This window comes from Apteryx rowi, unplaced genomic scaffold (genome assembly GCF_003343035.1).
Source record: "Apteryx rowi isolate R43461 unplaced genomic scaffold, aptRow1 scaffold_366, whole genome shotgun sequence".
Classification (NCBI taxonomy): domain Eukaryota; kingdom Metazoa; phylum Chordata; class Aves; order Apterygiformes; family Apterygidae; genus Apteryx; species Apteryx rowi.
This window is the reverse complement of record NW_020450152.1, coordinates 125,658-151,742: the sequence shown is the minus strand read 5'-3', so window position 1 is coordinate 151,742 and position 26,085 is coordinate 125,658. Positions and strand designations below refer to the sequence as shown.

The following is a 26,085-nucleotide window of genomic DNA, read 5'->3' as shown; positions in this document are numbered from 1 at the left end:
TGTATCCAGAGGTTCAGCTGGTCTGTTTTTCCACTTTTTTTGCCGTTATATGAAAGGTTTTAAGTTAGCTGAGAATATTATTTTGAGATTGCCTGAGGCATCTACAACAATAAGAATGTAAAGTAAACATACATCTTATAGAGCAGATTGCACAAATGATGTTGCACGTTACCACTGTTGCTGTACTGGCGGGGGCAGAGCATACTGGAGGGGTGGGATTGAAGCATGTTGTTGACGTGGTATAAGGGGAGGGCTGTCACGCTGACACTGTTCGATGTGTGCTCCCCCTACTTTGCAGTGGGCTGGAAATCACAAGATTTGACTGGTCTGGCTAGAAAGAGTCACGAAGTGTCTGTGCTTGCTCCTGATTCATTCATTTTCCCCCTCCTGGGAGTAAATCGACAAGTTGTGTAGTTTACCTGTTTCTGGTATGAAGGGAAAGAAAACTACAGTAAGTGCTGCTGCTGCATTGCTCTGCTCTTCTGTTACTGCCCACCAGACTTTCCATTTCAAGCCCTGTTTAAGGGGCAGACAGTGTAAGCTGGGTGGCCAGGATGCAGAATGGGACTGAGGCCTGGGGTGCTCTGTTCTGGCCAAAACTTTCTTGAATGTATCATTGCTTCGCCTTCGTTGCATCCTCCCTGACTCTTCTAGTATCCTTAGCAGTTTTCTCTGGGCCTTTTTTCACCAGATAAAAAAATCACTGCTTAATATATTTTGAGGCAGTGCACGCAGGGTAAGAAAGATAAAATACTGTCTTACATTCTTTTTATTGTCTGGTACTTTACCCACCTTTTCCACCAATTCTAGTGAAAATCATCAGTTTCTTGAGATGAAGCACTGACAGCTTTGTGTGTTTTAGCACTCATGATGATTTTTCTTGCAAGACCACTTAAAGGAGTTGCTTGCAATTTTGCAATACTTGCAATAGCCTGCTTTAAAAAATTGTAATTCTGAAAACAAGTGAGATGTTTCATATATAAAACCAATTTTGTTTCATATATAAAACCAATTTGATCTTAATCTCACATGTTATAGCTGCTTGGGAAAATTAGAATTTTTTAAAGTAGAAAATATAGGCTTCAATAAAATAACAGCCATGAAAAAACACAAGACTAATTGACTTCACTTAAAAGGTCCATCGTGCCCAGTATCCTATTTCTGCTAGCGGTCAGTAGCAGATAAATAAGACAGCATGAGTAGGTTTTAAAACTTGAGTCTGGATGAGAAAGGAGCATGTAAATTTCAAGTTTTAATTGCTGTCTGCAGTCTTACCATGTTAAATTATAGATGTGAACTACCAGTTCCATCTATAAAATTGTCTTAAAAATACTGCCTTTAGATGCTTGTAATTTTAATACATTTTAATGATCTTGGCTGAAATGTTTCTTTCTGATGTTTGCCCCAATCTCATTGTGTATTTTTTGTTTGTTTGCTTTAATGTTTAAGCAATGCGAATTCTTTATCTCGTTCTCAAGAACGTATTTGGTACTATTTAAATAATTGGGAGGGCCTTCTGAAATATTTTATTGCTTACTGTGCTTTGGAATAAGGTTTCAAAACTTGACAGGTAAAATGTGTTGGCTTTTTGGCAAGGATCGGTTAGAGGGATTTGGGAAGTGGGAGAAGATGTCATTCTACTAAAGAATCTGCCTGAAGTTGGTAGAATTATAAGTCTTTGAGAAATTCCTTTTCCCATTGCTCAGACTTGCTTGGGTTCCGCACCTAAATTCTGTGAAAACAGAAATACAGAATGCAGTTCTGTGCTGGTAAGAGTAGGTAATGGAATTGAGAGCAGGGAAACTATTATTGAATCATCTTAAATATGTACAAGAGAAACATTTGTATTAACCTAACATTTATTGATCCTACTGTTTTTCTTAAAAGCTTTATTTTATTTAGCTCAGATTTTATGTAATGTATCCACTTCTCATTATACTATGTTATAATAAGAGTTAGGAAGAATCTTAATGAAACAGAGATTGAACCAATGTAGAAATATATTCATAAATATTTACAACTACTGCATTTATCAGGAGTATATCACAAGAACAGGGTTGAAGTAAAGGCAACTTTTTTTTGAAAATGTCTTATTCTTTTTATTTCATTTTTATAGAGTATTTTGAATGAACAGAGTTTTCAGTTTTCCTGTTAAGATGGGCAGTTGTATTAATATTCTTGTTTTGATTTTGAGGTTACAGAGATAAATAAAGCGTGACAGACTTGTAATTTCTGGTAATGAATCCTAGAACTATTTCTTCTAAAATAAACGTGTTCTGTTTTCTGGAGTATTGATAGGTGGAAAAGTAGTGAAAGGGGTGCCAAGTGGGCTAAGCTAACATAGTTTTATTGTCAATTTCATTTAGTTTTATTGATTAAATTGGCATGATTGGCAACATTAAATTAGCAAGTTTAAACACCTTACATTGCAGCACTGCTCCATTTTTATTGTCTACCAGCTCAACACTGCTGTTGAAGTTCCAGATCCGATATTCTTATTTACAGTTAATAATATTCATAGAATATTTCCCGTGTTTATTGATATTTTGAGGAATAACTTCTTAGCTTGTTTTCATCAATGCTTTTTGATATAAGTATTTCATACTATGGGGACTTCCTTCTTCAGTGTACTGTATATTTACTTCAGAGAACTAAAAATCAGTGCAGTAAGATTTCAGATGCATGAATTCTAAAAATGTGTCAAGATAGTCATACACAGGTGCATAAATTTGCAAGTAAATTAAAGAGCCTGTTTGTTTCAGCTGGTGGATAGTGAAGTTGTGATGCTTTCTGCACACTGGGAGAAGAAAAGGAATAGTCTGGTGGAACTACAGGATCAGCTCCAACAAATACCTGGGTTTTTAGCAGATCTGGAATGCCTCACAGCAAGCCTAGGTAAGGTTTTTTAGACATAACAAGCGTTTGAGTCAGTACAGAGGAGTTGGCCAAAGTTTGGCTGTTGTGAACTTTCTGGTTATTAAAATTTAACTTTTTTCCCCAAATACATCCTTTGTCTTATAAAACAGTTGTTCTTAAACAAATTGGCTCCATAAAAGAGCAAAATTCATAGTGACTGCTCTCCTGGCAGTTATATGTGTTACTATTTGGGGGGAAAAAAATGTACAGCAACTGCATGTCCTGGTTCGAACAGTTGAAAATCATTGTTGTTGAAGTCTTTCCTTTTTAAGTTCCTTTTTAAGATTTGCAAGTAGTCTGAACACTCATGTACATAGTTCCCCTATTTGATTCAGTCTATGTCATTTTATAAAATAATTTGTTTTAAATCATTATTGATTTGGGGGGTGGGGGTGAGAAGTTTATCTGGCTTGGGACACTTCCAAGGCAGCAACTCTTTGCAGATAATAGTTGTTGCTTCCAAAACTAGCATCCGTAGTTTAACTCAGCATGCACAGTTAAACTATTCTTAAGTGATACCCAGCTTTTTCATAGGTAAGAGTAGCAAGACTACATATTAAGGTTATCAAATACCTCATGTCTGTTAGACAGAAGTTCTAATTTTTATAACTTTACCAAATGTTAACCTGTTAGCTTGAAACTTCATAAGAGGAATACTTAAGTGGGCTACTTCTGGAAAACTCCCATACAAAACAGTTGAGCTACTGCTGAAAATGAAATTAGGAAAAAATGTTCTGGCCTCTTCTTAGTCTCTGAGAAGCTCTAGTGTTACTGTGCCTTGAAACAGGGACTCAACATTTGACAAATAGCAAGCCTTTCTGTCAACAGTAGGCCTCTTGCTGTCTTCATGAAAATCTGCTCAAGTTGCATCAAATTAAGATTTTGAAAAACTGCTGTCTGTGCTTGGATTTTAGCAGCTAAATTCCTCAGAGACTCTGCCTGCGCTAGTGTTGCACTAGCTGGGAAGTAAGCACAATTTTTTCATGTAATTGCAACTTTCGGGGGTGTGTGTGTGTGGGGGGCAGATCTGTGTGCTGATCTGAAGAAAAGGACAGTGTTTTGTTTGTTCAAAGGCTAATATCTCATTCCTCCATAGCCAGTGGATATGCATGAATCAGTTTTTGTTTCTAGGTAGGCTAGCAATAACTTTGCTATTTCTTTCTGAAGCCAGGAAATATTTCATTCTTTATTATAATTATCTTATACCACATTATTTGATAAGGCTTTATTATGTGTGGTAACTATTTAATGTTCGGTTTTTGAAAAGCTCTTATATTCTAAGGAAATATCAATTCAAATAATGATATATTTAAATACTGATTTAAATATCATCATGCTTAAAGTGATGCAGTCCACAGGTAGACCAAAGATAAAAAAAATACAATAAAACCTAATGGAATTGTCTTTAAAGTTCACAACAGCAAATGTTATAAATCCTGATAAATTGGGGTTACCCTGCCATTTGCAATATTACAGTTTTATGAACCAGAATTAATCTCATCCTGGCTTTCCAATTAGTTTAAGGAGGCTCAGTGTCTTTCGAATATTTTTGATTTTGCGTGAGCAGGATTTATGGGAGCATTAAACAGTTTACTTTAGGAAGCTAATGAATTTTTAAGTCTATTGCTGAGGTTGTGAGATTTGAACTAAATCTTCTAGCCTCACCTCATGTGTCAAATTTCAGATAATTCACCTAGAGGTTTTAGTTGTTCCTCCTAGCTACTGTGGGTTTGGGGGATTGTTTTTTTCTGATAAATTTTATAGAGAGGGATTTAAAGCCTTCTTATTTGAAGAGAAAATACTTTAATTTGATGTAAATTTTACTTTTAAACCTCTACAGTTCTGAAAGTGATTTACCAGAAATTAGCTGTGATATTCCACTCACTGTTTTTAGTTTTGATTACTCTGAACTGATTGCTTTTTCTAAATGTGAGCTTAATTATCTTCTGGAAAAGTGAATAAATACTATAAGTATAAATTTTTGAGTATGAGTGAAACTTTCTGTAAAAGAATGTGGATATAGAATTGAACTGTTATGTCCTGGGTTGTGCATGCAAGGTGTAATTTTGCTCATCTTCATTGTTTCAGAAAGGTAATAGTTCTGTGTTGTGACATGAGGTAGATTAATGCTTTCATTTTAAAAGTAGATACAGAACTCTGACTGCTTTTGGTAAAAGAAATTTCAGGATGTGAAAATAAGCCTTTTTAGTGACCTACTGAAATTGACATGAGTTATCTACAGATTCTTTAGCTTTTACTCTGTATAACATGAAGAATTTTCACTAACACTAAACAAATAAAGTCCTATAACTTAAGTAATAACATACCAGACATCCCTCACTTCCAAGTAAAAAGTCTATATTCGTCTCATCAAGATGTTGCATAATACAATAATTTTAAGATGTCATAGAAAGCCTTGAAGGAAAAAAGTTACACTAGTGTCAGTGAAAAGGGCAATTAATGCTTTTCAGAGTTTAGCATTTGAATGATCATTTAAGACTGTTTTTGTTAGAGATGATGTAGAGGATATCTGCTTGCCAATGTCTGACACACACATCATGAGATAAAATATGACTCCGTGTCTAAGCCTGGAGCATTGTGTTCAAATATTTGTTTTGATTTCAGCAAATTGACAGAAAAAACCTTCATCCAAATGCAATTTTAGCATTTTTTAACAAATATTTAATGTTAAACATTAATTTGATACTGTGTTCGGAAAGGCTGGTCATGAWTGTAGGTGACAGACCCAATGTATGGTGAAAATATCTGAACTGATGAGACTGGGAAGAATATAAGCCTAGGTATAAAAACAGACGTTAAGCAGTGGCTTCTTAATCTTTAACAAATATTTCTTTCAGAAGTATGGGTTAGAGGGATGTGTGAATTCATTAGGAAAGCAGAAACTTTTAGCAGTGCTTAGGGAGGTATCTTTGTTCATACCTTGAGCAGAAGGCCTTGCTTTATTTTCAAGTTGTTTATCAACTAAGAAAGCGCCCATTTCATAGCTTTGCAAAATTAAATCAAATTTATTCAGAAAAGCACAAGAATTCTACATTAAAAAAAATAGAGGAAGCCATAATACCTTTATTTCAGTAGTGGGATTACAGGCTTCTTAATGGCTTCTTTAGCCGTTAAGGTAATCTAGTAAAACTAGAAAACTAACAGGTCACAGTGCTTGTAATTGGTTTCTCATTAAATCTGAAATCTTGGTTTTGGTTACATTTGAAGTACTTTGAGAACTGTCGCGGTCCGCGGGAGTAGCGGGAAAGAATCAGACGCAGTCACAGAATGCAGATTCAACTCCAACTTTATTCAGCAATTTGCCCATCTTATATATGTTTGTGCGGTCGTGGCATGCAGGCATGCGGCGCCTTGGCCACTTTGATTGGTTATAGTTTGGACCAATAGTAATAGTTAGGTCTGGGCTCTTCCCCTTCTTCACTGGGCCCCTTCATTGTCTCTAGGCAGGCTGCTTCTTATCTTCAAGGTTGGCTACTCCTGCTGTCGGTGTAACTTCTTTATCTCTCTAGCTTGAACCAGCTCTGGGGCCCCCTTTTACTCATCTCACAGCAAGCTCACAGCCTAAGGCCTAAGGCTTCAGCAAATTTAGCTACTAATGCTAAGCAAGTTATGCTAAGCAATTAATTCTAAACAGCTTCAGTTCAATATTCTCTAACAGTCCTCCCTTTGTTTCTATTAAGCATCCCTGCTAATATGTTAAGCATTCATACGGATTATTATTCTGAAGCACTGCAAGAGCCCCAACAGAGAACTTATCTTATCCCTTATTTGAGGTTCTTCTTTTGAATTTAAAAAGTATATGTCATAAGGGAATACTATTATTTTTTAATTTCTTGATTAAAAAAATGACAGTAATTTTTGCAACTTGAATAATGCATTATACTTCCAGCAACGTTTTGTATTCTGAAATTTTGGAATTTGGTTTTGGTTCCTTGCATCAGCTTGTACATGGTTTCTAAAACAATACTTTTAGGAGGGACAGGTGTAGTGAATGACAACCCATAGACTGTGTCTTTGGGGAAGACACAAGTTTGAGGAAGAGAGGTCATCAGTTTACTGTCATCTCTATTTGTTAATTTTGCTTATATTGGGATTTAGATATTACCAGATATCAGTCAAATAAGATTGGATTTAAGACCAAAAAAATACAGTAATCAAGATTTCTCATAAAATTGGCATTTGAACTTGCGCTTCTGACTTGCATCTGGTCACTTAAATAACAATCTCTTTTTTTATTAGCATCTGCAGTTGATGGCCCTCTAAAAGGAGCTTAATGAATGTTTTGTGGTGCTGAAATCTGGAATATAGATTCCCTAGAAGACTGAAACATCAGCTTTATTTTGAAATAGTGTTTGGTGCTTTCTTTTTAATTTTAAGATTATTTAGATAGACATTTAGATATTTACTGTGAAAAATTAGGGAAAGTATGGGGAAGGTAAGTAAAAGCAGGCAATTTGGATAATACAGTGTAATGCTACCTCTATTCAACAGGAAAGCTTTTTTCTTAGGCTCCAGGACAGAAGGCTTCAGCAGAGAGGGTTGTTGTATAAGGTGTGTGCATGTGTGTATATGTGTGTATGTATGTATGTGTATATATACACGAAAGCCATACATTTTGATTTTTTTTTTTTAACTGAAAAGGACTGTGGCTGGAATATAGGAGAAGGAAAAAATCCTAGTATGACAGTTGCCATGTAGTTTCAGCAAAGAAGCTACTATAGCTTAATATAAGTGATAGGATAGTATCTGTGCTTAAAATATTTTCTTAAAAAACAAACAAACAAACTGGACACTAATAGAACTGAAAATCTGTAAAGAATTGTAAATGTTGTAGCTGAATGGTGTTCTTATTGTATGCGTGTATATTTCATGAATGCTTTTTAAGCTTAGTAATCTGTGTCTGTCTGACCTAGAGGTAGAGAGAATTTTTTTGATGTAATTGTGTTCATCCTCTTTGTTTTCTGCCTTTTTGCCTTTTAGTCAGAAAAAGAATGAACTTAGTAAAAACACCTTCCGTAGTGCTTGGTGGCTTCTGTTTTCTAGAAGCTGGGACAGTGCAGGAAAGCTACCTTTAAAATTATTGTAGGAAAATTTGAAAATTCTAATATTTTCTGATGTACAGGTGTGATTTGGGTGTTCTAACAATTTTTTTTTTACTACTTCAGAACTACAGAAAGCATAGGTTTCAGTAAAAAGAAATGATGCGTGGTAAACTTCAACTAGCTAAACTTTAGAAAGAAAGTATTTTAAGATACAAAGATTTTATTTGTGATATTTGAGCTCTAGATAAATGCTTTGGTACCTGAATAGCTGGTAAACTGAGAAAACTTAACGTATCTTATGGAAGATAATTGAATCTAATGTCATCCAATCAACATGAAAATAATTTTTAAAATTTGAAAATAAAAAGTTAAACTTGTAATAGTGTTGTTGTAGCTGTGATAGTGTAAGAAATAACTATACCAGTTACCAGCCAAACTAATATCATTGGAAAAATGTGATTGAAAGTACAAGTCTCTTTTTTCAGCTAAATATATTATTTCTGCCTAGTGTGGCATTTCACTATATAGGAAAAAAATTAATCTACAGGTACAATGGATTTTTCCTGACTCTTTTAAAACTTAAAAAGGAGTATATTTCTTTTTTATAACAATGATATTTTGGAGTGCAATGGTGGTTGTTCCCTAAGCATGTGGTTGTGCGGTTTCTTGAAGTAACAGCTGCCTGTCAAAAGCAGATATGAATCCTTTGAGCAAATGTTCTACATACAGAGGACCTCAGTACCTACAGTGTTTTGATTTCTAACATTTCATAACTGTGCTGGTCCTAAATAAGCTGAAGTGCTATTATTCTTGTCTCTGTCTAAATTACAATCCCATATAAAAAGAAGATGGGGGGCATACAACTACTCTTTAGAATGTTACCTGGTTTTCTGGGGCAGATTTGTTCTAAGTGCCACTGTAAAGAGGCAACGAAGAATTTCTAAATTTTACATTTTTGGTAAATACATTTTTAAAAGTATGAGCTTATTTGTCTGTGGATATAGATAAGAGCTGATCAAAATATTATGGCTTAAATTTCAACTTCATTAAATAAGTAGGTTTGTTTTGATTTTTTTTTTTTTTTGATGCACTGCATACATTCTCCTTTGAGTTGGAGAGAAACTTTAATTCACAACCATAGCTGTTGCTATGCTGTAGGATAATCTTCAGCTTTGTTTTGTGAAAAGCAGTTAAGTTTTGTTTCATTTCAGAAAGTGAATTCTGATATCTTCAGTGCTTCAGYGTAGCAAGATTGTTGTCTTCTGGAGAGATCTTAAGTGTTATCCCTGTTCTTCAGAAGCATACATAGTGTTTTCTGCAATTCCCACTAGAGGCTGCTTAAATGCTAGTACTAGGACTGTTGGACTCTAGAACTCACTCCTTCTCTTCCTTTTTTTGTTTGCCTGTTCTTTGTTGTTGTTGTTTTTTTTAACATAATTTCAGTAGTGACTACAGCAAAAAAATTTTTTTTAAGTGTGCATAACAGTAGTTAGTAGGTCCCTTACTAAATTATTTTCAGTCCTGCTGTGTCTGTGAATTTTGCAAATTAGTAAGTGAGCAGTCATTCTGAAAAGCAAGTTAGTGTAATACAGACGTGAATTTTAATGCACTCAGAAAAGTCCATTCCTTAAGCAAAAAGGGACCACCAGCCCTAATTATAGTCATGGTATTACCCTTTGTGTACATCTGGATTTTGTGAGAGAGGTAGTTGAGTATTTGGTAGACAATGCGTATTTCACATCATAATCTGTAGACCTAAAAACAATTTTTTTCCTCAAACTTCTTTCCACATTAATTGTAACCGCTTTATTATGAAATCATGTTCACATGATGTGTATACAGATAAATAATTTATAGAAAGTTTTGCTAATTATGAGACTCTTCTGTTTCCCTTTTTGACTGTTGTGGATATAGTACTTTACTGTCTTGTTAGAGGCAAAAAAAAAACCCTTATGAAGTGGTTAGAGCTGAACATATGTAATATGCCTGCTAGGGAGTTTGTTTACAGAGTCTTAACTTTTGCTGTTCTAGGGGGACCATTAGATATCAATTTCTAATTTGGTAATGGCTAAAAAATTGAAATTTTCTATACTCCAAGATAGGCCCTGTTAGAGAATATTGAACTGAAGCTGTCTAGAATTAATTGCTTAGCATAACTTGCTTAGCATTAGTAGCTAAATTTGCTGAAGCCTTAGGCCTCAGGCTGTGAACTTGCTGTGAACTTTTACTTAGATAAGTAAAAGGGGGCCCCAGAGCCGGTTCAAGCTGGAGGGATAAAGAAGTTACACCGACAGCAGGAGYAGCCAACCTTGAAGATAAGCAGCAGCCTGCCTAGAGACAATGAAGGGGCCCAGTGAAGAAGGGGAAGAACCGAGACCTAACTATTACTATTGGTCCAAACTATCGCTTAAGGGGTGGGGAATTTAGATTGTAAGGGTATAATTGCCCAGGGATTTCTTTGTTCGGGGTCCCTCTTYGGAGGCACCCAGCTCGAGCTGTAATTACCACACGTATGTCATTAAATTTTATTTTTCTTCAATCTGACTTCGAACTTCTGCCTCAGCAGGAACCTAGGGTCGGACCCTGTTATGGAGGCCAGCGAGCCTGATTTTCCATAACAGGCCCCAAGTAGGATAGCCAAGTCGGAATTGGAGATTTGACAGTGATGCCTTCACATGCTTGTTCTTTCCTTCTTTTGAGCATCCTAAAAAGGAAAATGTGGMCTTTAAGTCACTTTTTCTACCTTGAACTTACTAATTATTGTCTGGTTTCATAAAGATTACCTCTCTTTCTGTTGCAGGCAAAGGTGAGACATTTGCCAAAACTCAGAGTTGCTCTAGGTTTTCTACCACCCCATTCCATCTTCTGTGTAGTTCTTTGTATCAACAATCAGTTTATACACTGTGACAAATTAGTATATCTGTCTCTGAACTGCAAACTCCCTTCTGTTCTGTGGTTTCCACTTCCATTGTAAACATGTCGTTTCTTCTTCCTCCTGCAATATACCCTCCCTTGGGACAGAAGAAGTCCTGACACGTTCAAATGGTGAATAACTGTCCTGTATTCCCCCAGGTCCACCCTAGATTGACAAGCTAATTAGAGTTATGGAAAATTAGTTTTTCCACTTTGGAATCCTGAAGAGGGACATCGAGTTGATCATTAATCACCTGTAGGGATGACGATCCTTTCATACTAGATTTACATAGGATAATTCAGGTTGGAAGGGACCTCCAGAGGGTGAGCTATGAGATCAGACCATGTTATTCGGGGGGTTTTATAGGCAAGAACTCTAAGTTGAGACTTTGAACAGTTAAGGTTAAAGAAAAGGGATCAAGAGATTTGCATGTTTTTTTGTGCGTGTGTGTGTGTGTAGATATTTAAAACTAGAGTTTAGAGGTTTGTCTGTTGGTAAAGGTTCTGCCTCTAAAATAATTTTTCAAAGTCTCTTTCTTTTATATTGTCATGAGGTGAAGTAGGCTAAACTTCTCCCAGAATGTCTTATTTGAGCTCCATTTGAAAAATTAAAGATTAGTACTGGTCTTGGTCAGCAGGATATGCCTTCCTCAGATTGGTACCAGACAGCAAGGAGTAACTGACAGTGTGCCTGAGAAGCCACGTTAAATTATGCATTCTGGATGCTTCTGTTCCCCAAGTATAGAACACAAGCCTGTGAGACCAAGGTACAGGGGCAAATGTAGTGGTTCAGCATCTTACTGCAAAGGGAACCTCAGCTAGGTCTTTCTTATGTGACTCTGCCATCACCCCTCACTATGTGTTATGGACTGAGGTTTATTTATCTTTCTGATCTATTTATGTATGTATAATTATTTACCATGTTAATTATTTACCTTTATGAAATCCTGTTTCTGGTGGGTTAAGTTGTCCATCTGTTGATACAATTTGATATTCATGTAAGTATTTCTTATAGCCCAGCTAGAGGCAAACTTTGAGGAAATGGAGAACCATCTATTGTGTCTTGAGGACCTGTGTGAGCAGTGTGAGTTGGAAAGATACAAGTGCATGCAGACATTACAGCTGGAAAACTACAAGAAAACAAAAAGGTAAATAAAACAACAATTGATATGTATATAAGTTAGCAAAAAATACAAGCTTTTTGTGAAATTTTCCATATAGAATACTGTCCCTTTTGTTTTAGTCTTTTAAAGAAACAGTAGTCTTTGACAGGAAGTTGCAAATTTATGATAGATTCATTGAGTGCTGGCCTAACTCTTGGAGATGGACAAAGAGTATGTATTTGGAAAATGATCACTGCATTGTTGTTAAGATGAAGTTATGTTTGTTACTTTCTACAAACAGTTGAAGTAAGGGCTGTTGTTAATAAGCACTCATAAATTGTTCTTGTTTTAATCCCTTGTCCTGATTATTTAATTTTCCTTCTTTTTTCTGTACATTTATCATGTAAAGTTAGGAACTATTTTTCCTCTATCATCTTTTCAGTTCTATCGTATCTATGAGTTTCTTTCACTCCCTATGATAGCTACTACCCTTCAGTCATTCTTTTACTCTCAAAGGCAGGACACTACTGCTACTTAGAATCAATAGCAAAGTGTGTAGCAATATGTGTGRAAAGTCAGTCACAGAACTCTGAACTCTTGTACTTTATGCTTACATAGAAGATAAAGTAGCAAGAGAGAAAGTTAAGAAGAAGCAATAGTAGTTAGTAAGGCATACTGAGTATTCAGTCTTTCTGACTTACGTAAATGATTAAATATTTAATAGTAGTATCTCAAGATTTTAAATAAGTGTTAATTTTCCATCCAAATTTAAAATGTGTGTAAAAGACCAGATTTATACCCAATAAAATACAGTAATCTTTCTGAAGTTTTCTGAGAAGTTTGTTTCTTCTCTCTCTCTTCACCCCCCAACTTCTGCTTTCAGCATGCAAATAAAGTGTTAAACTGTTGCTTACTCTACTTACTGTCTAATCAGTTTTATAAATAGAATGCTAAGCAAACTACTTAACATAATTGTAAGCTGATTACAGTTGGTCAGATCTAGACAAAACAGGAAAATTGCAGGTAATTTCTGGTTGATCATTACCACAGTACTTATTTAGGTAAGAAATTAACAGCTAGAGGGACACTTGCCAATGTGGATACTTGAAGAATGAACAGCCAGTTAATGTGAGTGTGATGTGTTATATGTATGTTTGGAACTCATATTTGGTCTTCCTCTCGTTAGTGCTTGGTCTCTTTTACTGTGATACCAGATACTGAAGGAATTAAGTGGGAGTTCAGGAGTCTACGTTCTCTCTTTAATACAAAATTATTTTCAGAGAGTGAGTGGTTTTGTTTAAAAAGGTATTTCCTTTGTATTGACAATATAGGGATAAAAACTGGGATGAACACAGCTCTAGGAACTATAGTTACTGTAAGGATGTAACAAAAAGTAATTTTATGATAAAGTTACTACAGATGCTTAGGCTAGAAGCTCGCATATTTAAGTCTTTTGAAAAATCTTGCTATATGAAAGATTTAGAAGAAATAGTGCTTTAGGTCACCATTAAACCTTTAAATTGCAGCTTATGGTAGTTATGGGAACTGACCTTCAGAAATAGGTCTCCTTATTAAAYAGAGCAACTTTATTTCAGTTCAGGCAGATCAAATTTTCCCCTTTTGTCATTGTGTTGATTACTAAGTTAAAAGTGTGTTGATCAACCCAAGATGTTTTCCACAATATATTTTAAAGCCTGGTGTTTGGAGGGTTGTTTTTTCTGTGTTTGCGTCTCTGGTTTTTTAATATTCTCTGTCTCTGTCTCTCTCTCTCTTTTCTTTTCTTTTTCTTTTTCTTTTTTTTTTTTGATCCACTGATCAGGGTACCAATATTGTTGTGTGAAGTCTAGATTCCACCTTTGTTTTCTCTGGTTAGTCTCACTGCAATTGCTTGCATGTATGTTAGCATTAACCCAGTCTGTTTTGTTTCCTGTCCTTTTCTCAAGCACAGTTCTACTTCCCTTCTATTAATCCTCCTAACGATGTTGTACTGCTTCCGATTCCAGAAATCCCTTTGTATGCCTCCGGCCTTCTATGGCACTCTTGCATTCCCAAGGCTCTGCCTTGTGTCATTTAGGAAGCACTGTCAGAAGTTCACTTCTGTGCTAGTTATGTGCAATGAATTGCAGGTTTATGGCATAGGACAAATTATTCTGTCCTGAAGCTATACTTGCTCTGAAGCTCTTAGTAACATTTGAATCCAGTTCGGGAAGATCCCTGGTATTTGAAAAATAGCAACTCCTGGTTGTTTTGTCAATTAAAAGGAGTTGACAAACGGTAACATTTAATAGGAACACATTCCACATAGCAAAAGAGTCTTTGTCACTGGAATTGAGTGAATAGATTTTACTGCGTATCATTTGACTTCAGACTTAATTGTCTGAATTTTAAAAGTTTAGAATTCCTTGTTTAAGAATCCTTTCTGTTTTTTCAGTTCTTGTCTGCTTTGAGAACAGACATAGAATAAGAGAAATGAAGGAAGATTTCTAAAGTCCTGGATCTCTTGTTGTTAGGTTATATTTCAACAGTTAAATATTTAGTAATATTGCAAACCTCTGTGGGAATAATTTTTTCCTGCCTGGTGACATTTAAAGAAATACTTTACCTAAAGACAGAATAGGTTCTCAAAATGTAAATTTATTCCTAATTTTTCTTATCAAGTAATTTGTAATTCTCTGCTTTGGTAAGTAGCACACTGATTCAGGAGTTTGACAGACAGTAGTAATTCTTATTAGTTGCCCTTCTATGCTGATGAGATACTATTTTATGCCACTGGAAGAGAAGAGTGTTTGGTTCACTTTTCCAGTCAGAAGGGTATAAAGTTTACAGCAATTGCATTTTATAGATTAGAGATGTATATGTGAGARAATGTCTTAATCAGTTATCAATGTTAAATTTATTTCTTGTGTATGTTCTTGTGTTGTTTTTATCCCTCTTTTTAGCTGCTTTGGGTGCATAAAGAGTAGTAAGGAATGTTGTAATTGCTAGAATGGTTTATGTTAGGCCTGACCAACATAAACTTGCAAAACTTAAACACAAAAAACTTCTATAGACTATTCAGACTAGTCTGCTTTTTGGAAAAGTTCCTTCTAACTCTGGGCAATTAACTCACTAACACATAAAAATATTTTGTATTACTATTTTTATGCTGTGTGCTGCTTTCAAAAATTACCTTTGCTTCCTGCAGTATCACTGAAAAATAGCTGCTATTTTTTTTCTGATCTTGTTTAACCTAAGTTAATATTATTGACCAAGGTCTGAAGAGAGAAATTGGAATGGGCAGTACACTTCCATACAAAACTGTATTGCCAAAAAGAAGGCACCTCTGTCTGTAGACTTCATTTAAATCCTGTAACTTTCCTCAAGTGGTAAGCTAGAAGCAGTACTCTGTTTTCAACAATGACTCCCTCCCATCTGGCAGTGATAAATTTAAATTGTAGCTTCATAACACTTCTAAGTTTTACATGTTAATTGGTCAAATTAAATTCTTGATAAGTGAAAAGTATATTCATTGTTGCAAATGTTTTAAATAAGCACATTATTTCCCTTCAAACATTAAATGTACTGTGACATATTTCTAAGACTCTAGGTACATATTTCATTGTTCTCATCAAAACTGTCATCAAAGTAATGTTTCAGGCTGTATTCTTCTTGATCAGTCTTCTGGCTGGTATAGTGTTTCAGCTCGTACAACCCTGTGTCCATAACTAATGGTTTGACAGGGATGGATGCAGAAACTGTATTATCTTCAGGACAGCTTTCATGGTGGACATGCACTGAATGACCAGATTTGAGTTTTCATTAGGTGTTAATTGTCCAGCTATAACTTGCTATGCACAAAACAAAGAGTTCATATTGCAGAGATCTTATGCATGCTCCTGTTTAACGGTCTGCATGCACAAGTCTTTTCCATGGTGATAGCTAGCTGGAATTAATTTTATGGCCCTCACTGTTCATGGATATCAGTTATTGCAATTCTGTGGACAGACATGTGGAATAAGAATTCCTGTTGATTCTGAAAAACTGGGTTTGCACAAGCATTGGAAAAGTTCCTTTGGTAATTATGCTTCCTTTTGCATAATATCAGGGCTCTGAGCTTTTCTTTTGTCTGCAACAACACTCTGAGTGCATATTTTGCATGCATCAAACACAATGGAGCAGGCTGCTTTGTAATTAGTATATTTTGTTCACCTAAATGCTCCAAATATCTGAAAATATTGGGCAAGATTGCTGAAYGCATAGCAGCTCATAAGATTTCAGGCTCTTCATCACCTGTTTGCATTATTTGCAAAGTGGGAATGTGCAAAATTATTTTTGTCAATTATACTGACTTAATTTTGCTTTTCTACATGCTGATCTTTGTTTGAAGCAGAGGGACAAAAATTACATGTCATAAAGAGATTTGTCACGCACCTTTTTGCTATAGTTTCTCTGGCTTTTTTTGAATAGGCAACAAAAAAGATTTTTTCATTGTTAGCTTTTGTGACCTGGAATTAAGGTCTGAGTGTTTGTGTTGGATCTGCTGCATCTTCTAGCACCTTTTGTTGATGTTTTATAGAAAATGTTGAATGTTATGTCAATCCTACATAATTTTTCTCCACCTTAATGTAGTGCTAATTACTAGGCATAATCTGCAAATCCTGTCAATCTATTAGTACCCGCCATTCTCTGTCCAGAATTATTTTACCAATAATAGATACAGATGGTTTAGGACTGGCTTAATCATTGTTTTGTATTCTCCCTTCACCTCAAAATTACTTTATTTATTGCAGTATTTCATTCCTTGTGGCTTGTGGTAGGAGAGCAGGGCTTAGCTGTTTGTCATTGTCCCACTAAAATCCATTCTCTGCTTTTGAGCAACAGTTTGCATGTCTCTTAATAAATTCTGTCTCTTTTGTGCATGAATTATTTTCCTGAGATCTTTGTAATTCCTTTTCATTTGCATCTGAAAACAATTTGTTTGTAAAATTGTTTAAAAAGTTGTTAAAGATATTTATGTGTAACACCTCTGAGGGAGGTTTTACATTCCTGTGTTGCAGGAATGTAGTGAGGGTGCATGAAGTGGTACAAGCTGTAACTTCTGCCACAATTGCATTCGTGCTGTGTGGAATGCAACATGCAGCATTTTGGGCAGAGAGTGCATATGTGGTTACAGGCTTCTTTACTACTTTATTTTTGTGGATTTGTGGCACTTATGTTGTATGTTACTTTGGAATAACGTTTGGCCAGTTTTTAAGTATTGTAGGAYTTTGCTTTGTTTTGTTTTCCATTTAATGCTTATATGGAAATTGGTGGCTAATTTGAAAGCAAAACAGTAAGAACTGGCTCTTTTGCAAAACCTTACATTTGAAGACAAAAGCTTTTAGGGAAAGCTAAGAATTTTTTTCTTATTTCAAATTCCATTTTGGAATGCTTTCCTGTGCTAAATGATTTGTACCAGTATCTTAAAAGTGAATAAAATGCTTGGTTGCTTTTAATGATTTCAGTGATTTCATTTCCACCATTTTTCTGTTTTTATTGAATTTGCCCTATTTCTTCTCTTCTTTTGAATGATAGCCCCTGAAAGGTGACCCCCATTGTTCTTCATCAAGATAAAAGTATGTTTCTTTTTTGAAACCTCCAAAGAGAAATGTTTTTTGTGTACCCTGAAACTGCTCATTGATTATATTAGAGTAATATTTGTTTCCAGTAATATCTATTAGCTTGATTACCAGTTGGTATTTGCTATTTTTGTTAGGAAAAATAAGTTTTGTTTTGATCCATTGCATCTTCTGGAATGAAGTTGATGTTGAAGTTTTGCTGGAAGATACGGCGTAAAGACTTCAGTTACTTCTGTASTGAATATAGAGGTAAAAGATTCTCTGTTGCAAAATCATATTGGATAAAATTTCACAACTGAAGGTGAAGAATCATGACATGTCTTCAGTGCTTCTTCAGAGATGAGACAAATAGAAAAACTTGCCTTCTGCTTGATCCTGATAGTATTTTAGTAGTACTTTTTTGTTTTTATTAGTTTTTGTTGCTTAAGTCTATTCAGTTTCAAAGGTATTTCCAAGTAGTAATTGACCTAAATGATCTGAAGAATATGTGCAAACAATTGGGGAGGAAGAAAAAATATATATTTTTGTCATGAGCACTAATCTTAAGTACACAGGAAGAGTACTCAAATTATTTTTGTGCACCATAGAAGTTGCACAAGTTTTGTGTTCTTGGTTATTTGACTTTTATTTGTGACAACATCCAAAGTAAAGGACCTCTCATTGCTTTTTAGTTAACTAAAGCTTGAATCAGCTTTGCATCACTGAACTAAAGCTTTGCATCGTTTTGGTAACTAAACAGTACCAGACACAACAGATAAAATGCAGTATCTCTAAGGTTTTGTTTTGGATCTTGTTAGGTGGCAGAAATATTTTAAAATGCAATTTCCGAAAATTTCCAAATTAAAGCTTCTTTAAATGCTCATTTTTGTTTATAAATAGCATTTACAACTCAACATTTATAAACATACTTCTTTGTAAAATCTTTTAAATTTAATRCTCACTTTTTACTGTCCATGTGTTGTCTTGACACTATAATTTGTTTTCACATGAATCCAGTGGTCTGAATTTATTGATTGTGTCTGTTACTTTCAGAGTTAGTATTACATAGTCATTCCTGACATTCATTTGTGACTTTATTACTTCTTTATTAGCCTACTCCTTCCTTTAAAATAAAGTACGGGAGTGTCAATTCTGCATGCTGGCATCATTGTAAAGAACGTGCTTTTTCTGTGCTCTCTAGATATTTAACTGAATTCCCTAGTATTTTGTTAGGTTTGGAAAATTGATCTTAGTCAGTGTTATAGCCCTTTGTAAGATAACACTAGAACCTGAGAACGTTGTCCTACTTTCTTTGAATGAAGTAAATTCTCATTGATTTAAGTAACTTAAAGCAGGATGGGTTTGACTACACTGGATGTATTTTTTTTTTTTTTTATGATCTACATTCTTATTTGGCTAGGTATTTTTCAGTGTTTCTGTGGGTTGAGATTATACAGGCAATATTTTGAGTTTACTGATGATTTTTATTATCTTAAGATGATCAGAGAATAGTTTGACTCCTTTGAAAGTCATTGTTTAAAGAAATATAAATACGAATTTGTAATAAACTGAGCAGCCAGGGAATCACTGGTAATTCTTCATCATCTTACAGGTGAAAGATAAGAGAATGATGACCCACTTTCAGAAGTGTTGACAAAACTCTGGGTTGTTTGTATTTAAAGTGCTACATCTTTAAGAATTTTTTTTTATGGATACCTTTTTAAAGTGGTGTGTGCATGCCGTGTAAACTCACAGCAGGATGTGCAGTTTTGCAGGTACATTCTATTCCTCACCTTGTTTGCACTGAATTTGCACTGTTTGCACTGAAGACTATTAGATGATAAGTAAGCTCTTAAGCAGAACTTGGTATTTTTGACATCTTGTCTTTCCTTTCTGTTTAAGTCCTGTAAAATAACAAAGAAACAAACAAACAAAATATGTTTGGGGAATCTGCCACTACAGGCATGTATTAAGTTCTGGTAATGTTGAATCAGGGGTTTGCTGTAGAACTGTGTCCTGAGTTCCAGTGTTTGGGAAGGTTTGCTTTTCTTTAATAAAAAAGTGCTAGTCTATGGGATTGTAAAGAAAAAAAAGTGAATGAATTGTGAAATAATAGAAACATCTTTGAGTTTGTAAGCAGCCCAAAATTTGAAGTGTGATTTCAAGTGTATGAATTGCCCTGTTTTCATGAGCTATTTTAATTTCTGAAATGTAAAAGAGACAAGAAAAGGCAATACAGACATTTCCATGCCAGATGCTTTAGCAGAAACATCCAGTTAAGGTAATTCTAAACCTAGCTGTCATCTACTGGCTGTCATATTTGTTGCTTTATAGTGCTTTTTTGGTATGCAAAAAATGTTGGAGTATAGAAAATCAGAACTATATATTCAGTGCTCGTTTGAATACTTAAAGTGACTGTTTGGATTGGCTCCAGGTAAGATGACCCCYTTCTGTGCAAGATGGAGTTTCCTTGAAGGAAGGGTATTTTGTTGAGGCCATGTGTGTGCTTTATTGTTTCCTTAACAAAAGCATAAAGGGTGGGACAGCTTCTGTTGTTTGCTCTCAGTTCTCTATCATGGCTTACTTCTGTAGAGAATACATTCACTAATTAGCGAGCTTAATTTCTATACTTTTCCTAAAAATGGCTACAGATTAGTATTGGTAAGTTCGTTCAACTGCTGGCGAGTAGGTGGAAGTCCTGTACTAGGACCTTCTGCCCTTCTCAGTCTGCACCCCCCATTGACCTCGAAGCTGCCCTGTCCTTTAACGCTGTTGTGCCAGACGTGTGTAGGCAGTGTGGATGACTTCTGCTCATTGCGGAGAGCCACACTATGGTGTGTTACATAATTTGTAAATCTTTCTGGATCATCTAGATGGTTGGAGAAATGAATATCAGAGGAGTGATGTGATACCTATGTTACATGAATTTAAAGATTTAAGGGACTTTAAGCATTGTCTGTATCTTTACAGGAAGTTCTAGTTTGCAAGGCTGGAAGCTTCCTGCAAGCACTTTATCTTCAGTCTTTACTTCTTTCCTGCTCTTGCTTTTCCTTCTCCTCCCATATTCTTTATTCTGGATTTATTTTTGTTTATCAGTGATATGCAAAAGAATCTTTCTCCTAGCATCCATCTCTTATCCGCAGTGAATTAGGCAGGACTAATCCAACACTGCAGTGAAGAGTCTGAGGGGAAAGGGAAGGTGTAACTGGAAATTTGTATTTKCTTTCTTACTTTTCATGTAAGTTGTGGTCGTATGAGTTACTCTGTGGGACTAGTTATATATTGTAGACAATTTGCGTCACCTGTGATCTCCCGAAGTATCTATTCCCACCAAAACCCCCCAAGCTCAACTGTTCTGTAAATGAAGAAATTGATACCACTGACAAAATGATCACCTAAGCATTCCAGAGTGACTTTAAAAATAATAATTCGAAAGACCCATCTGCTCTCTCAACAGTGCTTCAAGGCAATACAGTTTTAATCTGCTTCAGAATGCATTGTGCATCTTGCCAATAAAAATTTGTGTAAAAGGAATACTCCAGACTAAAATGTGGCATTTATTTTATTTATCAGTGCCTGTATATATCCTTTTCCTCTGTACTTGAGGCTCAAGTCCTACTTTTTTGATTGGATGTTTTAGACGAGTTCTCAGAAAATCTCTTGTGTTAACAAGGCTTTGATTTCATTGCCTTTGGTTGTTGCGAACCATGAAATACGATCACCTATTTCTATTCCACCTTCAGGCATGGTACGAAGAAAGGGGTTTATCTTCATGTTTCTATATATCCATCCTGTTCAGAAGGGGCCTGGAATCTGATTAGTGTATCTTCTTATGCAGGCATTAAAATATACATGAACATCATCTTAGTTGTGACTTAAATATTATCTTGAAGAAGTAGGAAACCAGGTTTATACAATTGGGTCTTATCTGACAACTGTTGCCCTTTACCTGCTTCCATCCTGTTGGCCATTTTCAACTGAATTTGAGGGGGGTAGAATTTCAAAGAATAATTAAACTGCCACTTATTTTATGAAAACTAGCAACTGGAAACGGAGGGGTGAAAACTACTGCCTATGTGTATGGCCAAACAGTTTCCATGGATGTAACTCCAGAAGAGATGAAGCCCTGTGCTGCCTCTTGCCTCTCAGGAAAGAAAATGGACTTCATAAGTTCCACTCTACATGGAACAACATTGGTTTTCTAGTGCCTCCATGCCTTCATACTGTGGTTACTTCCCTGTTATTTTTACCTTTTATTTTTCACTAAGAGAGGAGGTATTTATATTATTAATGCCTGCCTTTCTTCTGAAAGCTTACTGTTAACTGTGAAAAGGTAAAGCATATTCTTATTTATGTAACTAGCCAGAGTTGTTTGCACTAACCTAAGACTTAGTAGCTAAAGTAAAAGAAGCATGTAGTCAGATGCAGAATAATGGGTTTGGCTGATTATAGATTACACTTAGTACAGGAGTTCCTTTAGTCCTAGGTAAATATTTAGCTGTCTACATTGTGGGCTTCAAGAATCTTCATGTGCAGCGTAGCTAGGGGCAATGTATGTAATTTTTTTCTTTTTAGAAGTAATGGGTAGAACTGTCTCATCTATGCACTAGTAAAGTGCATGAATTTTTTTGGACCAAAACACTGTAAAATCTGGACACATTTCACTGTGAAAAGCTTTCACTTGCCCCACACTATTTAGACAAATGGGGTAGGGGGAAGGCTGACCTCTTCCTATAGAAAGCAGATAGCTAGTAATACACTTTTGAACTGAAGCAGTTGACAGAACTCTTCAGCTGAGATGATTCATTGTACCGCAGTTTTGTCTTCTAGTATGAACATATTAGCAAGCCGTCCGTCGAAGATTAGCCTCTGTTGCTCTAGATTTTGTGTAAACCTAGCATAATATATGGTCTCAAAGAATGAACAATTTAAATTAAGAGAAGAGCAAAAACAAAAATGCAATGTATAACATCAAAGCGGGTAATTTAATATGCTAAGATCTAAAATAGTAAGAGACAGCAATCCTATCTACTCATCCAGGCTTTCTTCTAATGGAAATGTTTCTTAGTGTTTGCCTTTTAATCTCTTTTGAAAAGGAGACTGTTTTCCAAAACTTTTTTCAGTTTAACCTCTTTCATTTTTAATTATCCAATCTAAATGCTTTTTCTGCAAATCTTGCTAGAGTGTGTGTGTTTCAAATTTCTATAATTTCCTTCTTAAGTTCAGTATATTTACTTTTGCAGATGATTTTTGGACTCTAGGTTGACAGAGCAGGAGGTATCTGTGGCTTGGGTTTTTTCTCCTGCCAGTTTATGGATAAATTATTTATTTCATTACTAGGGGGAGAAGAAATGGAATACTCTGGAATAGATTTTTTTCTGTGTATCTTTTTAGAGCTCCTTAACGACACTTCTGGAAAACATATTGATTTCATCTTTCACTGTTTTTCCAGTGTCTTTACAAGCCATAATCGGCTTTACACTTCAAATTTAATATCTGGTTATTACCAAAGCAGATGACATATAAGAATAAGGATCAAAATTTCAAAGCTTAAAAGTTTTTTATTTGGATAACTTAATTTAAAAAAATCCTACATGTTGCAGATGCAGAGCATATTTAAGTGAGCAAGTTTTTAAGATGCATCTCTGAAAGGATCTGTTATTAAAGGTGTTATGAGAGGCCACAAATGGTGATGGATGATTCATGTTGTCTGTAATGTAAAGAACCATCAGCCTTTACATTTCTCAGAGCAACATGATCTTAAGGTTGTGTCAAATATTCATTTCCAATTTCTTTGATGAATGTCAATTATATATAGATGCTGTAGTGATAGTATCTTAAAGGGTCAATTCAGAATTTTTGCAGGATTTTGAAAGGGAGAAATCTGTGTTTTTAGACAAAAACTATGAATATCACTGTCAGTTACTGTATTACCATCTTGTTTGTTAATCAGTTTGAATGCAATCACAGTAGTTGTTTTGTCTTCTCTTTGGGAGACAGGTGGCATAAGACCTCCTGATTTTAGTAGCAACCACTGTTGGTTTTTTCCTCTTTCTTTTACAAGAAGTTTCCTCAGTGCAGTTTTGAGTCAGGCTGTGGAAAACATGTATTTTCTGCAGTTGTTGTTTTGTCAAGTAGTATGCCATTGTTAATATAGGGAATGCAACTTGAGAGAGTGTTTTAAGAATTTTGTAATTATGTTTAGAATACATGGGCATAGGAAAAATATATTAGGTTATGAATCTGCAAATGATAGAATTAGCTTTTTTCTCTGGCAAAAAAGGGAGTAACTAGCTCCTTTATACTTGGGAGAGGGATGGAGGGAGAAGCAGGATGGGAAATAAAGATTTTCACAGGAAGTTAGAATTAATATGCTTCTCTACTGTAAATCACACTATAGCTTATTTCCTGGTATAGCACACATTTTTTCAGAAACGTGTTTGAGATTTGATGACAAAGTGGGATGCTCACTGAAAATGTGGAGGTAAATGTACTCTCATTTCTTTTAGATTACTTTGTTCTGCTTATAAAATGATTGTTTCAGACTCAATACAGTTTTGCCCATTCTTGATTCAAGAATACATGCTGAGGTGTATCATCTGTTAGCAGAAGGAATTATTATAGTATAGCATATGTATTGTGAAACGGTGTATATGGCAGGTGACTCGAGAATGAAACATATTTTGGTCTATGGATAGTGAGTAAAAGCATTTTTCTGGAGAACTGATATTTGGGTCTTGCRTTGCAGATGTTCCCATGTATATTTTCAATATCTTGTTAATTGTTTTATGGCTCTGTTAATTAGAAAAATGAAAATTATTAATTCTAAACCACAATTTTATCCTGCTCTTGTTTCTTTGCAACTCAAAATACTTAATCAATGCTTGCATTCTTATGGGAATAATATAAGCAGGTGAAAATTTGAGTCACCAATTCAGAATATAGACTGCTTTAAAGGTATCAGATTCTTTACATTGATCTTTAGAAATGATGTTCTGAAACTTGCCTGTTAGTACTGTATAACTGGGGAAATTATAACATTGCGATTCACGGTTAGTTTCATAGTAAATTTGCTCTTAGCAAAGTGGCAAAGTCTATAAGAGTAAAAAGGCAAGGAAACACAAGAGTATTCAGCTCTCAAACATCAATGATGTCAGATGGGATGGAGCCTTTTGAGGGATTTGCTCTGTACTTTCCATATGTTTCTCTTAACTTGCAAAAATATGATCCAAGTAAAAATGCACAAAATTAAACTCTAGAAAGTTATGGAAATTGTAATAGCCTATGTAAGTTAACAAACAGGAATTAAAAAAAAAAAAAAAAACCCCCATGCAGCAGTGCTGCAGGAACCAAAGAAACAAAACTGTTTTGTTTAAATTGTGATCTGCTTTCCAGATGCTACCTTATCTCAAGAAGACCACAATATAATTAATACAGTCTTAGAACTTTGTTACTTTGTCTAGTTAACTGGAAAATATTTGAATATATTAATTGAAGATCAACTATATTTGCACTGTTGCCAAATAATACTTGACCAGTTTAAGAACAGGTCAGCTATCACAGAGAAGCATATACCAATTTATTCCACAGGTAATTATAGAATTAACTTGTTAACCTATTATTTTTTACACTTTTTAGTTTATTTTTTTTGTTTCTCATAATAGCTCTTGGCATTTCTTTTCTTGCCTTAGTGTGTGTTTATTGACTTTTTGCTTTTTGAAAATGATTTCTATACTCTAGGTACCTTTTTCCTAAGATGTCATCTCTTTTTTTTATCCATCACTTTTATCCAAACAGAAAAAAGATCCAGTCTATAGCCATATGAGTAAATTTTTATTTTATTTATAATCACTATTGCACTCAAAATTTGGAGTGTAATCAACTAGGCTTATTATGTATAAGAGACTTAAATCTGTGAACCACAGAATGAAAAGATTGTTATAAATGAGCATTTTGTAAGGAAAAAGCCAGCATTCTGCCTTATCTAAGCTATTATCCTGATTCTTCTTTGGTCACTAAATTCATCATAAATCGCTACTGTGCAGCCATGGAAAATGGAATATTTCTCTTCACAATTTCTTGAAAACTGAGAAAATATTTTTCTCACTTTTATTCCCTTTCCATTCAAAATTGCTTCACTAGTGCATATGGCATGTGGCCTTGATGCAAAAAGGATGATGTTGATGTTGACTTAACCTCTTAGCTTTCTATTAGCTGAGTATTGTGGGGTATCTGTTGCTTTCTCCACTTCAAAAATCTTCTCCTTTGAGGAATGCCACTGTCTGTCTCTGTTGCCTTTATAATGTTGTTGTAAGTAAATGAGTGAAATTGTCAAATATTTGTCCTTCACGGTTGCCCAAAGAGTTTTGAGTAGCATCAATGAAAATGAAACACTAATTATTATTCATTGTGCTACAAATTGGCAAAGCTCTCCTAAGCAACAGCTGTTTTTATACCTGAAGCCCTAAGTAGTCTTGGTTATTTTTGCAACAGTGTATCTAGAATTAGTGGCTA

The 26,085-nt window shown here is 35.0% G+C and overlaps 1 protein-coding gene across 4 annotated transcripts in view; it reads left to right on the top strand.

The window, feature by feature from the left end:
* The window catches only part of DTNBP1 (dystrobrevin binding protein 1), a 78,081-nt gene that overhangs the window by 7,821 nt on the left and 44,175 nt on the right, over positions 1 to 26,085 (top strand). For 3 of the 4 annotated variants that reach the window (XM_026073326.1, XM_026073324.1, XM_026073323.1), the window contains exons 5-6: positions 2,763 to 2,895; positions 11,908 to 12,040. In XM_026073326.1, the coding sequence (XP_025929111.1) occupies positions 2,784 to 2,895; positions 11,908 to 12,040 (245 nt within the window). In that variant the 5' untranslated portion in view covers positions 2,763 to 2,783. Of the gene's footprint in view, positions 1 to 298; positions 452 to 2,762; positions 2,896 to 11,907; positions 12,041 to 26,085 lie in introns of all 4 variants that reach the window. The other variant, XM_026073325.1, reaches the window with a different exon arrangement.